Source organism: Neoarius graeffei, chromosome 11 (genome assembly GCF_027579695.1).
Source record: "Neoarius graeffei isolate fNeoGra1 chromosome 11, fNeoGra1.pri, whole genome shotgun sequence".
NCBI lineage: Eukaryota > Metazoa > Chordata > Actinopteri > Siluriformes > Ariidae > Neoarius > Neoarius graeffei.
Genome location: NC_083579.1, coordinates 8,319,232 through 8,335,132, shown reverse-complemented (window position 1 = coordinate 8,335,132; position 15,901 = coordinate 8,319,232). Strand labels below are relative to the sequence as shown.

At 40.0% G+C, this 15,901-nt stretch overlaps 1 protein-coding gene across 1 annotated transcript in view; it reads right to left on the bottom strand.

Annotated features, from left to right (window-relative positions):
• ryr2b (ryanodine receptor 2b (cardiac)) overlaps positions 1 to 15,901 on the bottom strand; it is a 210,519-nt gene that overhangs the window by 74,409 nt on the left and 120,209 nt on the right. The window contains exons 64-67 of the mRNA XM_060933368.1: positions 7,894 to 7,975; positions 3,740 to 3,831; positions 2,528 to 2,833; positions 1,706 to 1,946 (exon numbers count right to left, since the gene is read on the bottom strand). Coding sequence (XP_060789351.1) covers positions 1,706 to 1,946; positions 2,528 to 2,833; positions 3,740 to 3,831; positions 7,894 to 7,975 — 721 coding nt within the window. The remainder of the gene's footprint in view (positions 1 to 1,705; positions 1,947 to 2,527; positions 2,834 to 3,739; positions 3,832 to 7,893; positions 7,976 to 15,901) is intronic.

The following is a 15,901-nucleotide window of genomic DNA, read 5'->3' as shown; positions in this document are numbered from 1 at the left end:
GACACGGGAGGCTTATGGGTGATGCATCTTGCCCAAGGGTGCTCCAGGATAGTGGTGATTAGGGGGTACTGACATTCTCCCCGAAACCTTGGAACTCCCGAACCAGAGCCTCACCACCAGATGCAGTTTAAATCTTACCCAGAACAGACTTATACATACAAACATACTTACACACAATTTATCAGATTTGTGTGATAGTTACAGGAACCTTCCCATAATGTTTAGAAAACCTCATTGGAACGTTGTCATAAGGTTTCCCAGGTTTCTTGCCTTACAATGGTTAAGGGAACGTCAATACAATCAAACGGGAATGTTCTCCAAAGGTTCTCCAAATATTCCCATTTTACAAATGTTAGGAGAACGTTCTATAAACCAAAACATGCATCCAAAAACTAAGGTTATATTTACATTCAACAAACTTTCCTGGCAAACCAAACAAACCTTCAAGGAATGTTCCCATAAACAAAAAAATAACATTCTGGGATGTTCTGGGAAACAAAAATGTTAGCTGCGCAGCATGAATCACCATTATTAAAGTAATGTGCAGTGTTGTTGAAATGAAGGAAACCTGAAACATGAACCCAAACCAGCCCAATCTGAGAAAAGTATGCTGTTGATAGATAGATAGATAGATAGATAGATAGATAGATAGATAGATAGATAGATAGATAGATAGATAGATAGATAGATAGATAGATAGATAGATAGATAGATAATGTTTATCACTGCTATAGCAAAGGATTAACTTACTTCATGGATATTCCACATTATTCTGTCCACATTCACTGGATATGAGCAATCGTGCGCTCTGATTGGCTACTCTACTACTAGGATATCAGCTCATATACCGTGAGTAGAGAAAAACAAATTGGCAGAGTGCATTAAGTCAGATATATCACTTTGTTGTCAAGTAAAAAGAAATCACTACACTAATATCATCCCCCCAACAATATCTCCTGTTCCACACTCCAGCCCAGTCGATGGCGGTAATGCACCTTTAAGTTGGTTTACCAACTGCCAAAAAAACCCTAAAGAAGAAGAAAATGGCGGTGCATGTTGCTGAACCAACCAAGGACGAAATAAAAACTCTACTCGAAAACAAAACCCCAAAAAATACAAAAAAAGGCAACAAAATATGCAATGAAAGTATTTGATAGTAAGAAGGTATCTTTTTTTATTTTTCAAGAATTATTATTATTATCGCATTTTTCACAATTTGCTCCTGTCATTTTGGCACGTTGTTTACATTCTAAGTGGAAATGATTTTGTCAGACGTTTTGTATAAAGTTTTTATTTATCAAATTTGCAAAAAATAAAAATTTAAAATGCTCTGATTCTCAAAATCCAGTGACTGTGAATAGAATAAAACAGTTATTCCACTCCGCTCGTCGTAAATGGATTATAGCCGACTATCAGCTCATGTACGACTCGATTTCGTGGAATAACTGTGAAATATTAAATGGATAAAACATATTAAAAATATTAAAAGTATGACATCATGACATTAAATTTTAATTCACAAAAATGTGTAATTGTTGGCAGATTTGAGATGTGCTGTAATAAGAAAATATATCAGTTTTGGGAGAGTATCTCAAATATTTTTAATCCATAAACATACAGATCTTTCCACAGAAATATTTAATTATCGTAGACATGCAATATTTAACAGCTTTCTCCATTTCATTTTCATTGCACTGTCTCTTACCTGTGATGCTCGACGAAGGGGATAAGAAGGGGGTATAAAACGTAGATGTCCTGCACCAACACCGCAAACTTCTCCTGCACAGCCAGCTCCATCTCTGCCACATCACCACGCCTCTCTATCTTTATACGCTCCTCCTCCTGCAGCACTGACTCCGCCCTCTTCTTCAGCTTTTCCATCAGAGGCAGGAAGTGGCTTGTCAGGAGACCGGGTTCCGCCTTACAGACCATCGGCTGAACAAAAGCTGCCAAATGTTTTGTAAAACACCAGGATATTGATTAAAAAATTTATAATATTTAAAAATTTTGTATGTAATTATGGGGTGGCACGGTGGTGTAGTGGTTAGCGCTGTTGCCTCACAGCAAGAAGGTCCGGGTTCGAGCCCAGCGGCCGGCGAGGGCCTTTCTGTGCGGAGTTTGCATGTTCTCCCCGTGTCCGCGTGGGTTTCCTCCGGGTGCTCCAGTTTCCCCCACAGTCCAAAGACATGCAGGTTAGGTTATCTGGTGACTCTAAATTGACCGTAGGTGTGAATGTGAATGGTTGTTTGTCTATGTGTCAGCCCTGTGATGACCTGGTGACTTGTCCAGGGTGTACCCCGCCTCTCACCCATAGTCAGCTGGGATAGGCTCCAGCTTGCCTGCGACCCTGTAGAACAGGATAAGTGGCTGCAGATAATGGATGGATGTAATTATTTTTCGATTCCTATTTCATTTTCAAATTTGATGTCCAATTTTCTAAAAAAAAAAAATCTAAACACGTATTGTGGGTCAGTTATCGTGAGCTAATTTACTAACAGTGTTAATATAGATAAGTGTTCTCACTCACCTGCAATCCGTTTCATCCAGGTGCACTCGTGTCTCCCCATATGGGCGTGGACGATGGTGAGGATTTGTCCCAGCAGGGTGTTGATGTGTGAGGGTGTGAGAGAGGAGCATGACACGCCCTGATTGTCCTCTTCACCCCATCGACACACATAGCTACACAGCAGAGGAACAGTTACCTCCATGACCTGAAATAGAAGGGCGTGGTGAGCTGCTGACTCCGCCTCCAGCACATCCTCGACTTCTGCCAGTGCTTCCTGTAAGGACGGGAGGGTCCTGGACGAATCTTCAGCTGCAGTGGACACGCCTACTTTTGGCAAAGGAAAATATGGTGTTAGCTATCAATTCAGTGTTAAATGTAACACGACCTGACAAGCAGTGTGTACAATTTTGTAGCTAGTGTGAGCTAGCTAGTTATAACAGGAAGTACAGTACGATCTCTTATACAACTCTAAATATAAAAATCCTACTTGTATCTCATACGTATCTAAGATCAGACACTAGCAAGTAATTGTAAAGCAAACTTTCTGTAAAAAATGAGGAAAAGGAAGAAAAATGCAAATACTTTTGGCTAGTTTGAGGTCTTTGAGTGGTTTTTGAGCTGGAGTTGGGAAAGACCTGGCAACCTTTTGCCATGAGCTTCCTTTAAAGCTCCTCATTAAAGCACAAACCTCACATTCAAGTGCAGGATCACAGTCCTGATGCGCACACACACCGCCTGAAGCTTTCTGACAAGCTTTGGATTATATTTTTAAAAATGTTTAATACTCCTCCTATTCTTTGTATTTATATTCGTATTCATTTTGCTCTCATTATCTGTTTAATCTGAGTAATGTATTTGTATTTGGTTCCATCACGACTCGAAATCCAGTCAAGTACAGTTTCGCTCTGAAGTCACGCCCTTGAAACACACATCCACGGGTATGCTGTCTAGACAGGAGCGTTTGAATGCTAATAAAGAGGCGGAGCTTTGTAAATCCAACATGACAGGTGGGAAGAGACTTTGGGAAGAGACTTTGACACTTTGTGCTGATTAGGTGGACATGAGGTGCTTTTTTTTTCCATGTACAGAGAGCAGAGTTTCTTCTCGGAGAATATATTTATAAAATGGAAAGAGAAACGAAACTCGACACGAAAAGTGCACTGACCACATGTTAAGCACAATGTTGTGATATTATCACGGTCATCTGAGTCAAATTAGTGTCCGTGTGCTTACCTTCGCTCATGTAGTCCAGGGAAACCTCGAGGAAGCACACGGGGAAGGCAGCCGACAAGGTAGCCAGGCACTCACCCACAAAAGACCTGTGCCTAACAAAGACGACATTTATTAATAATAATAATAATAATAATAATAATAATAATAATAATAATATAAAATTATTAATTTTAAAATTAAATGTAATGAAATGTGTATGAATAAACATCATTATTATTATTATTATTATTATTATTATTATTATTATTATTACATAAATAATTCCATAAATAAATGAATAATTGACATTTTTTTTAATCTAAAATACAACAGGATCCAAAGGCGTAAATTCACTTTCACTTACATTTCATTTGTTTAAGAAAAAAAACCATGAAATTACATAAAAAGAGATCCAAGACTAATAAAAAAATAAACAAAATTAATTTTTGATATAAAATGCTGATTTTTTTAAATTAAAAAATGGTGAAATGAACTACACACACATGATGATCTGAACAAATCTGAATAAATACTTTATTTTTTTATTTATTTTTAAAAAGACAGATAAAAGAGAATATAAATTCTTGAAAGTAAATATAACAGGTTGTGCTGGATCAAGTGCTATTTTATAAGCTGCTTGAATAATGAGAGAGTCGAAGCCACATTGTTCATATACGGTGGTGCTTGAAAGTTTGTGAACCCTTTAGAATTTTCTATATTTCTGAATAAATATGACCTAAAACATCATCAGATTTTCACACAAGTCCTAAAAGTAGATAAAGAGAACCCAGTTAAACAAATGAGACAAAAATATTATACTTGGTCATTTATTTATTGAGGAAAATGATCCAATATTACATATCTGTGAGTGGCAAAAGTATGTGAACCTCTAGGATTAGCAGTTAATTTGAAGGTGAAATTAGAGTCAGGTGTTTTCAATCAATGGGATGACAATCAGGTGTGAGTGGGCACCCTGTTTTATTTAAAGAACAGGGATCTATCAAAGTCTGATCTTCACAACACATGTTTGTGGAAGTGTATCATGGCACGAACAAAGGAGATTTCTGAGGACCTCAGAAAAAGCGTTGTTGATGCTCATCAGGCTGGAAAAGGTTACAAAACCATCTCTAAAGAGTTTGGACTCCACCAATCCACAGTCAGACAGATTGTGTACAAATGGAGGAAATTCAAGACCATTGTAACCCTCCCCAGGAGTGGTCGACCAACAAAGATCACTCCAAGAGCAAGGCATGTAATAGTCAGCGAGGTCACAAGGGACCCCAGGGTAACTTCTAAGCAACTGAAGGCCTCTCTCACATTGGCTAATGTTCATGAGTCCTCCATCAGGAGAACACTGAACAACAATGGTGTGCATGGCAGGCTTGTAAGGAGAAAGCCACTGCTCTCCAAAAAGAACATTGCAGCTCGTCTGCAGTTTACTAAAGATCACGTGGACAAGCCAGAAGGCTATTGGAAAAATGTTTTGTGGACAGATGAGACCAAAATAGAATTTTTGGTTTAAATGAGAAGCGTTATGTTTGGAGAAAGGAAAACACTGCATTCCAGCATAAGAACTTTATCCCATCTGTGAAACATGATGGTGGTAGTATCGTGGTTCGGGCCTGTTTTGCTGCATCTGGGCCAGGATGGCTTGCCATCATTGATGGAACAATGAGTTCTAAATTATACCAGCGAATTCTAAAGGAAAATATCAGGAATTCTGTCCATGAACTGAATCTCAAGAGAAGGCGGGTCATGCAGCAAGACAACGACCCTCAGCTCACAAGTCGTTCTACCAAAGAATGGTTAAAGAAGAATAAAGTTACTGTTTTGGAATGGCCAAATCAAAGTCCTGACCTTAATCCAATCGAAATGTTGTGGAAGGACCTGAAGCGAGCAGTTCATGTGAGGAAACCCACCAACATCCCAGAGTTGAAGCTGTTCTGTACGGAGGAATGGGCTAAAATTCCTCCAAGCCGGTGTGCAGGACTGATCAACAGTTACCGCAAACGTTTAGTTGCAGTTATTGCTGCACAAGGGGGTCACACCGGATACTGAAAGCAAAGGTTCACAGACTTTTGCCACTCACAGATATATAATATTGGATCATTTTCTTCAATAAATAAATGACCAAGTATAATATTTTTGTCTCATTTGTTTAACTGGGTTCTCTTTATCTACTTTTTAGGACTTGTGTGAAAATCTGATGATGTTTTAGGTCATATTTATGCAGAAAGATAGAAAATTCTAAAGGGTTCACAAACTTTCATGCACCACTGTATTGCTCATTTAAACCAAATTATTATTAACAGGATACAACCCCGATTCCAAAAAAGTTGGGACAAAGTACAAATTGTAAATAAACATGGAATGCAATAATTTACAAATCTCAAAAACTGATATTGTATTCACAATAGAATATAGACAACATATCAAATGTCGAAAATGAGACATTTTGAAATTTCATGCCAAATATTGGCTCATTTGAAATTTCATGACAGCAACACATCTCAAAAAAGTTGGGACAGGGGCAATAAGAGGCTGGAAAAGTTAAAGGTACAAAAAAGGAACAGCTGGAGGACCAAATTGCAACTCATTAGGTCAATTGGCAATAGGTCATTAACATGACTGGGTATAAAAAGAGCATCTTGGAGTGGCAGTGGCTCTCAGAAGTAAAGATGGGAAGAGGATCACCAATCCCCCTAATTCTGCGCCGACAAATAGTGGAGCAATATCAGAAAGGAGTTCGACAGTGTAAAATTGCAAAGAGTTTGAACATATCATCATCTACAGTGCATAATATCATCAAAAGATTCAGAGAATCTGGAAGAATCTCTGTGCGTAAGGGTCAAGGTCGGAAAACCATACTGGGTGCCCATGATCTTCGGGCCCTTAGACGGCACTGCATCACATGCAGGCATGCTTCTGTATTGGAAATCACAAAATGGGTTCAGGAATATTTCCAGAGAACATTATCTGTGAACACAATTCACCGTGCCATCCACCGTTGCCAGCTAAAACTCTATAGTTCAAAGAAGAAGCCGTGTCTAAACATGATCCAGAAGCGCAGACGTCTTCTCTGGGCCAAGGCTCATTTAAAATGGACTGTGGCAAAGTGGAAAACTGTTCTGTGGTCAGACGAATCAAAATTTCAAGTTCTTTATGGAAATCAGGGACACCGTGTCATTCGGACTAAAGAGGAGAAGGACGACCCAAGTTGTTATCAGCGCTCAGTTCAGAAGCCTGCATCTCTGATGGTATGGGGTTGCATTAGTGCGTGTGGCATGGGCAGCTTACACATCTGGAAAGACACCATCAATGCTGAAAGGTATATCCAGGTTCTAGAGCAACATATGCTCCCATCCAGACGACGTCTCTTTCAGGGAAGACCTTGCATTTTCCAACATGACAATGCCAAACCACATACTGCATCAATTACAGCATCATGGCTGCGTAGAAGAAGGGTCCGGGTACTGAACTGGCCAGCCTGCAGTCCAGATCTTTCACCCATAGAAAACATTTGGCGCATCATAAAACGGAAGATACGACAAAAAAGACCTAAGACAGTTGAGCAACTAGAATCCTACATTAGACAAGAATGGGTTAACATTCCTATCCCTAAACTTGAGCAACTTGTCTCCTCAGTCCCCAGACGTTTACAGACTGTTGTAAAGAGAAAAGGGGATGTCTCACAGTGGTAAACATGGCCTTGCCCCAACTTTTTTGAGATGTGGTGTTGTCATGAAATTTAAAATCACCTAATTTTTCTCTTTAAATGATAAATTTTCTCAGTTTAAACATTTGATATGTCATCTATGTTCTATTCTGAATAAAATATGGAATTTTGAAACTTCCACATCATTGCATTCCGTTTTTATTTACAATTTGTACTTTGTCCCAACTTTTTTGGAATCGGGGTTGTAATTACATTGTCATCTTCTCATTCACTTATCATCGTATTAATCTTTTTAATTTTTTATGGTTTAATTTTTAAATAGTCTTTTGTATTTGTGTTACATCATCTTACATTTGACAACAAAAAATAATTCTTCAGTCCATATTTTCTATCACTGATTGTGTGATGTAGTGTTGGTGTAGATGCTACTGAGAAACTTCATCTCTGACCAGCCTGCTGAAGAAAACCCTGGTGAGATGAATCTAATGTGAACTACTACCTTTCCATGAAAGTGTTCCTGCAAGTGCCAAGAGCGTACAGACTGTGGAGGATCCTGTAACAGGAAGCCTGCACTTCATCCACTGAAAAAGATAATGATAAGTTTATGTTAATCTACAGCCAATATTCATGGTGCAAAATGTGTCTCTCTTAATAAGTGATCATTAATAAAGAGCTGCTATTACTATTATAGAAAATGAATCAACACGTTCTGACCAATCAAAATTGAGAATTTAATAATATGTACATAATGCACGACAGAAATTTAATAAAGTGTCATATATCTTTATACGGGTTGTTCTGAATGGTCGGAGCACCACAGACTCGTACATTATCAGAAATAGGGGTACAGTAGGAGTCCATTTCTGTCCCCCAAGGTACAGTCTACACTAATGTACCCCCTAGGGCTCATTATTGGACCTCAAGGTAACTATGTGTAGCTTTTTAGAGCCTTTTATGTTCCCAACCAGTATACAGTGTCTTGCAAAAGTATCCATCTCCCTTGTTGTTTGTCCTGTTTTGTCGCATTACAAGCTGGAATTAAAATGGATTTTTGGGAGGTTAGAACCATTTGATTTACACAACATGCCTACAATTTTAAAGGTGAAAATTGTTGTTTTATTGTGACACAAACAATAATTAAGATGAAAAAAAAACAGAAATCTGGAGTGTGCATAGGTATTCACCCCCAAAGTCAATACTTTGTAGAGCCACCTTGTGCTGCAATTACAGCTCCAAGTCTCTTGGGGTATGTCTCTATTAGCTTAGCACATCTAGCCACTGGGATTTTTGCCCATTCCTCAAGGCCAAACTGCTCCATCTCCTTCAAGTTAGATGGGTTGCGTTGGTGTACAGCAATCTTCAAGTAATGCCACAGATTCTCAATAGGATTGAGGTCTGGGCTTTGACTAGACCATTCCAAAACATTTAAATGTTTCCTCTTTAAACCACTCCAGTGTAGCTTTAGCAGTATGTTTAGGGTCATTGTCCTGTTGGAACATGAACCTTCGTCCCAGTCTCAAACCTTTGGCTGACTCAAACAGGTTTTCCTCCAGAATTGCCCTGGATTTAGTGCCATCCATCTTTCCTTCAGACCTGACCAGCTTTCCTGCCCCTGCAGATGAAAAATATCCCCACAGCATGATGCTGCCACCACCATGCTTCACTGTAGGAATGGTGCTTTCAGGGTGTCGGGTTTGCGCCACACATGGCATTTCCCATGATGACCAAAAAGATCAATTTTAGTCTCATTTGACCAGAGAATCTTCTTCTATGTGTTTGGGGAGTCTGCCACATGTTGTTGGGCAAATTCCAAATGTGTTTTCTTCAGCAATTACTTTTTTTCTGGCCACTCTTCCATAAAGCCCCATTCTGTGGAGTGTATGGCTTAAAGTGGTCCTATGGACAGATACTCCCATCTCCACTGTGGATCTTCGCCCCTCCTTCAATGTTATCTTTGGTGTTTTTATTGCATCTCTGATTAATGCCTTCCTTGCATGGTCTGTGAGTTTTGGTGGGCGGCCTTCTCTTGTCAGGTTTGTAGTGGTGACATATTCTTTCCATTTTGCTATAATGGATTTAACGGTGCTTCATGGGATATTCAAAGTTTGGGATATTTTTTATAACCCAACTCTGATCCATACTTCTCCACAACGTTGTCTCTGATCTGTTTGGAGGCTCCTTGGTCCTTCTAGAACAGAATGCTGTCAGAATGGGTCCATTTATCCAGACATCATGTGACAGATCATGTGACACTTTGATTGCACATAGGTGGATCTTAATCAATCAAGTGAATTGGCTGGACCAGCTCTTATTTCGGGGTTTCATACGAAAGGGGGTGAATACCTATGCACACTCCAGATTTCTGTTTTTTTTTTAAATCTTATTTATTGTTTGTGTCATAAATCACCTTTAAAGTGGTAGGCATGTTGTGCAAATCAAATGGTGCTAACCCCCCAAAAATCCATTTTAATTCCAGCTTGTAATGCGACAAAACAGGACAAACACCAAGGGGGATGAATACTTTTGCAAGACACTATATAAAGAGTACAAATAAGTACCTTAAAGGGTATTGCCCCAGTGACAAGCCATTGTACCCCTAAAGGTACAGTAATGTACTTTATTTTCACACTGTTCCCGTTCGTCTATTTGTTCACAAGAGTCTCATTCTGTCCAAATCAAATGTAATTCCTTTTTAAATCAGGCCTCAGGAATGAATCTGATCTGACTGAAATCAGATGTGTGTGTGTCTGAGCCTTTGAAACTTTTGTCCCTTGCTCCCAGACACACTCATTACCATCGATCTCATTCACAAACACGCAGACGACTTCCATGCTTTGACTAAATCTGAGCAGTGCTGAATAAATCTCTCCGCTCTCCCGGGCTGGGACTCGGTTCAGTGGTCAGCTCTCGTGGTGGCAGGAAGCTTACAGAGGATTTCCCCAGATGCTGTCAGAATGGGTCCATTTGCAATTTTATTTAATAGTGTGTGCAGCCAGGTGCAAAGAGACTGAAATAGGCTTAGTGGGATAGAGTTTGCTTCATGTTCAGTCATCGGTAAGTGCTTAATTAGAAATTTGAATCATTATTTATAGCTGATTAAGTAGATGCGGGTAAAGAAAACAATAATCTGTTGATTATCGGTTGATATAGGAGGAACTGCAGTTTAAAAGTAAAAGTGAAATCAGAGTTGAGTTGAGTTAAGTGGCCATGGTAGTGAGGATTAAATAAAAGTGACATTGTCTGACAGTTTGGTGTAAGTAACTACAATAAAATGAATGTTTTGAACTGCTCAAGGAACTATGGAACATCACTGAGGCAAATATTAAATACATGCAGGTGCTGGTCACATAATTAGAATATCATGAAAAAGTTGATCTATTTCAGTAATTCCATTCAAAAAGTGAAACTTGTATATTATATTCATTCATTACACACAGACTGATATATTTCCAGTGTTTATTTCTTTTAATTTTGATGATTATAACTGACAACTAATGAAAACCCCAAATTCAGTATCTCAGAAAATTAGAATATTGTGAAAAGGTTCAATATTGAAGACACCTGGTGCTACACTCTAATCAGCTAATTAACTCGAAACACCTGCAAAGGTCTTTAAATGGTCTCTCAGTCTCGTTCTGTAGGCGACACAATCATGGGGAAGACTGCCGACTTGACAGTTGTCCAAAAGACGACCATTGACACCTTGCACAAGGAGGGCAAGACACAAAAGGTCATTGCTAAAGAGGCTGGCTGTTCACAGAGCTCTGTGTCCAAGCACATTAATAGAGAGGCGAAGGGAAGGAAAAGATGTGGTAGAAAAAAGTGTACAAGCAATAGGGATAACCGCACCCTGGAGAGGATTGTGAAACAAAACCCATTCAAAAATATGAGGGAGATTCACAAAGAGTGGACTGCAGCTGGAGTCAGTGCTTCAAGAACCACCACGCACAGACGTATGCAAGACATGGGTTTCAGCTGTCGCATTCCTTGTGTCAAGCCACTCTTGAACAAGAGACAGCGTCAGAAGCGTCTCACCTGGGCTAAAGACAAAAAGGACTGGACTGCTGCTGAGTGGTCCAAAGTTATGTTCTCTGATGAAAGTAAATTTTGCATTTCCTTTGGAAATCAAGGTCCCAGAGTCTGGAGGAAGAGAGGAGAGGCACAGAATCCACGTTGCTTGAGGTCCAGTGTAAAGTTTCCACAGTCAGTGATGGTTTGGGGTGCCATGTCATCTGCTGGTGTTGGTCCACTGTGTTTTCTGAGGTCCAAGGCCAATGCAGCCGTCTACCAGGAAGTTTTAGAGCACTTCACGCTTCCTGCTGCTGACCAACTTTATGGAGATGCAGATTTCATTTTCCAACAGGACTTGGCACCTGCACACAGTGCCAAAGCTACCAGTACCTGGTTTAAGGACCATTGTATCCCTGTTCTTAATTGGCCAGCAAACTCGCCTGACCTTAACCCCACAGAAAATCTATGGGGTATTGTGAAGAGGAAGATGCGATACGCCAGACCCAACAATGCGGAAGAGCTGAAGGCCACTATCAGAGCAACCTGGGCTCTCATAACACCTGAGCAGTGCCACAGACTGATCGACTCCATGCCATGCTGCATTGCTGCAGTAATTCAGGCAAAAGGAGCCTCAACTAAGTATTGAGTGCTGTACATGCCCATACTTTTCATGTTCATATTTTTCAGTTGACCAACATTTCTAAAAATCCTTTTTTTGTATTGGTCTTAAGTAATATTCTAATTTTCTGAGATACTGAATTTGGGATTTTCATTAGTTGTCAGTTATAATCATCAAAATTAAAAGAAATAAACATTTGAAATATATCAGTCTGTGTGTAATGAATGAATATAATATACAAGTTTCACTTTTTGAATGGAATTACTGAAATAAATCAACTTTTTCATGATATTCTAATTATATGACCAGCACCTGTAAATATGACGCTGCTAATTAATTTCTCGTATTGTCCCTTGAAAGTCCACAAAAATTCACTTCTCAGCTTTCTCATTCACCTGAACTCTAACACACCTACTTCCTGTTTGTTGGTGAAAGATGCCTAAAAAGGGTACTTCAGTAAAGCTGATAAATTAGATCACCAGCTCTACACATCTGGTGGGTCAAGGAGTCCATTGTTATAATTATGGCCGGGTTCTTTCCCGAACTGATAATAGCATCCTCAGTTTTTCTTTGGCTAATCAGACACAAGGTACACCACCACACTTGCCAGAGCAGTTGGGGGTGAGCTGCCTTGCTCAAGGGCAGTCAAGCCAATCCTGCTGGTTCAAGGAATCAAACCAGAAACCTTTTGGTCCCAAAGCTGTTTCTCTAACCATTAGGCCATAGCTTCCCCTAAGGAGTCCAGGGTGTTTCATTAGGAAGAGAAAAGCTGTCATTATACAGAGGTAGTGCTGTAGTACTCGAGACCGGTCTCAAGGCCAGTTTTTGAAGGTCTCGGTCTCGTTTTGGAATCGACTGCATTTTTCTTACTCAGTCTTGTCTCAGTCTTGGACATGGAGGACTCTGGATTTTATTTCAAAACTGGTCAAGACCACAACTGTGGGGATTTCACTAAATTGCCTGTGCATTATCTGATTTATTTGTTAGCATCGTTACTGTGATTGGATGTAAAATTTCCTGCTTCAAATGCAACCAATAACGTGACTCATAGCTAATTCAAAATTTTTGTTACTGTTAATGGCTGTCACTCCTCCCTCACCCCTTCACACACACTGGTCTGGTTTTGGTCTTGACTCAGTCTTCCCCTGCCTTGGTCTTGGTCCTGACTTGGTCTCAACCCCTCAAAAACTTGGTCTTGACTTGGTCTCAATACACTCTGGTCTTGGTCATGACTTGGTCTCGGTTTAGGTGGTTTTGACTCATCATTGTCATCAGCTGTCAATCGCTAGCAATGATGACTGCTTTGTTAGGATGTGCAGAAATGTAGATGGGCCGTGTGGCCCGCACCAGAGCAACAGAACCATCCACGACAGTGGCACGAACAGCCCGACCAAGCCGCCACAGAATGTCTGGCCTCGTGAGCTCCTGCAGGCTATTCTCTCCTAACAAAGTGCCTTGCAGAGTAAGGTAAGACAAATGATGTTGTGCCCCCATTGTGTTGTCTCTCTGGACTTCCAGACCTAATGGCAAATGGTGCACAAAAATGCCACAGACCTGACAAGTATGGAAGTTGCCCTGCAGTGACAACTGACTTGCTGAGTGATGCCATCCATTGGCCATTTGAGTGGCTCTTCTGCATGCCATCTGATGGTGTGCCACTGACCCTGTTGGGTTCATCTGCCACATTGTGCTGAAAAGTGCCCTGCTGCCAGCACCTTGTTGGTGATGTACTATTTAACCCATAGCTGGAACCCAGGCAGGTGCTACCACTCCAGGTCAGAGTGGACCTGGGAGCAATGGTGATTAAGGGTTAACTCCACTTTCCCCAATACTCAAGTCCTCCCAGACCTGAGACTCACCACTGGTTGCAGCTTAAAGTCATACCCAGGACTAGATGACCTTGACTACAACACCATACGGAGGGGAAGTTGGTATCTGCTAACTAACTAACTTTTGCTAATGTTAGCCATATTTGCTTCTGAGATAAACTTCCCAGTTCCCAATAATCTAGTTAGGTACCACAGCTGTGAGCTAGCATGACAAGGAGAATCAGCTGCACTGCTGCTTTTTACCCCTGCCAACTTTGTTGGAGGAGGTTATGTTTTCACCTATATTTGTTTGTTTGTTCATTTGTTTGTCTTTTCCCAACATAACTCAAAAAGCAGTGAATGGATTTTGATGAAATTTGGCAGAAAGGTGAGCCATGGGCCAAGGAACCATTGATTAGATTTTGATGCAAATCCAGATATGTATGTAGATCTACAATTTTTTTTTTGTTTGCGTTTTTCCTAAAATAACTCAAACAGTAGTGAATGGATTTGGATAAAATTTGTTGTACAGCTTTAGTATCATCCTAGGCTGAAGTGATTTGATTTTGATGTTGATAATATGTGACTTGGCAGAGGTATGCATGCTACTCTACCGAGTTCCCTTCTAGCTTCATTCTAATTTACAAATGTTATGTCATCTTTCTAGCATCAATGTTTTTCTCCTTTCCGTATTTTATCCAGGTTTTTTTTCCCCCCTGTATAACTCTGTTTTCCTGAATCAATTTACTTTCCTTGTTTCTGAACACCTTCTTGCTTGGCAATTTGGACTGTTATTAAAGACTTTGCTGGCAAATACATCCACTACCGCAGAATTCTTGACATCAGAGGAAGCAGCATATTAATCAAACACCGTTAACCCCAAGAACCTTTTTTTTTTTTAATGCATAGTGAAGTTATGAACACCACTTAATGTGAACTGTAAGTGCAGCAGATAAGTGCTTGGTCAGCTTATCCTTCAAACCACTGGCATTTTGTTTACAGCAGAGTTCATCAATTTAACAAAAAAAAGCATTAATTTATTCATTCAACAACTCTAAATAGTAAATTAAAAGTGTCATATTGTATATCCCACACCCATGTTATGATTTAATGACCATCGGTTCATTGAGTTGTTAACAGTAATAAGATGCAAATTAATAGAATGGACCAAGTGCTTTTTTTATTATTATTTTAAGCTTATGAATAATGATGGTATATTAAACCCAATTTCCAGTAATTACTGTGATAATTACAACTTATTCATGGAGGAATATCTAGGTAATATATTCAACTCCTCCAAGAGTGCATCTTCTGATAATTCCACTAAAGAAAATATGGTAACCTCAGAAGGTAGTTTGCATAATCTGAATGAAGGACAAAGAAAACTGACTTAAGTAACCAAACTATTAATACTTGCAATTTTCCCTATGTATATATCAGAGGGGGCGGCACGGTGGTGTAGTGGTTAGTGCTGTCGCCTCACAGCAAGAAGGTCCGGGTTCGAGCCCCGTGGCCGGCGAGGGCCTTTCTGTGCGGAGTTTGCATGTTCTCCCCATGTCCGCGTGGGTTTCCTTCGGGTGCTCCGGTTTCCCCCACAGTCCAAAGACATGCAGGTTAGGTTAACTGGTGACTCTAAATTGAGCGTAGGTGTGAATGTGAGTGTGAATGGTTGTCTGTGTCTATGTGTCAGCCCTGTGATGACCTGGCGACTTGTCCAGGGTGTACCCCGCCTTTCGCCCGTAGTCAGCTGGGATAGGCTCCAGCTTGCCTGCGACCCTGTAGAACAGGATAAAGCGGCTAGAGATGAGATATATCAGAGGGGAACCGTCAGGGACTTCTAGGTCTTCAGAGAAAGCCCAAACATATCAGCATTTCAAATGTTATTTTTAATTTCTTTCATTCTTTAATTTCTGTCATTTTTCATAATTTCACTATAATTGTTCTCCTCATTTTCTATCATATTTTCTTCAGAAATGAAAGGGTTAATGTCCTGAAAACATTAAAATCAAGTTATCCAAGGAGACTTTTTTGTTTATTGTGTCTAAGGCAGAGAAGAGTTTCGAGCTGGC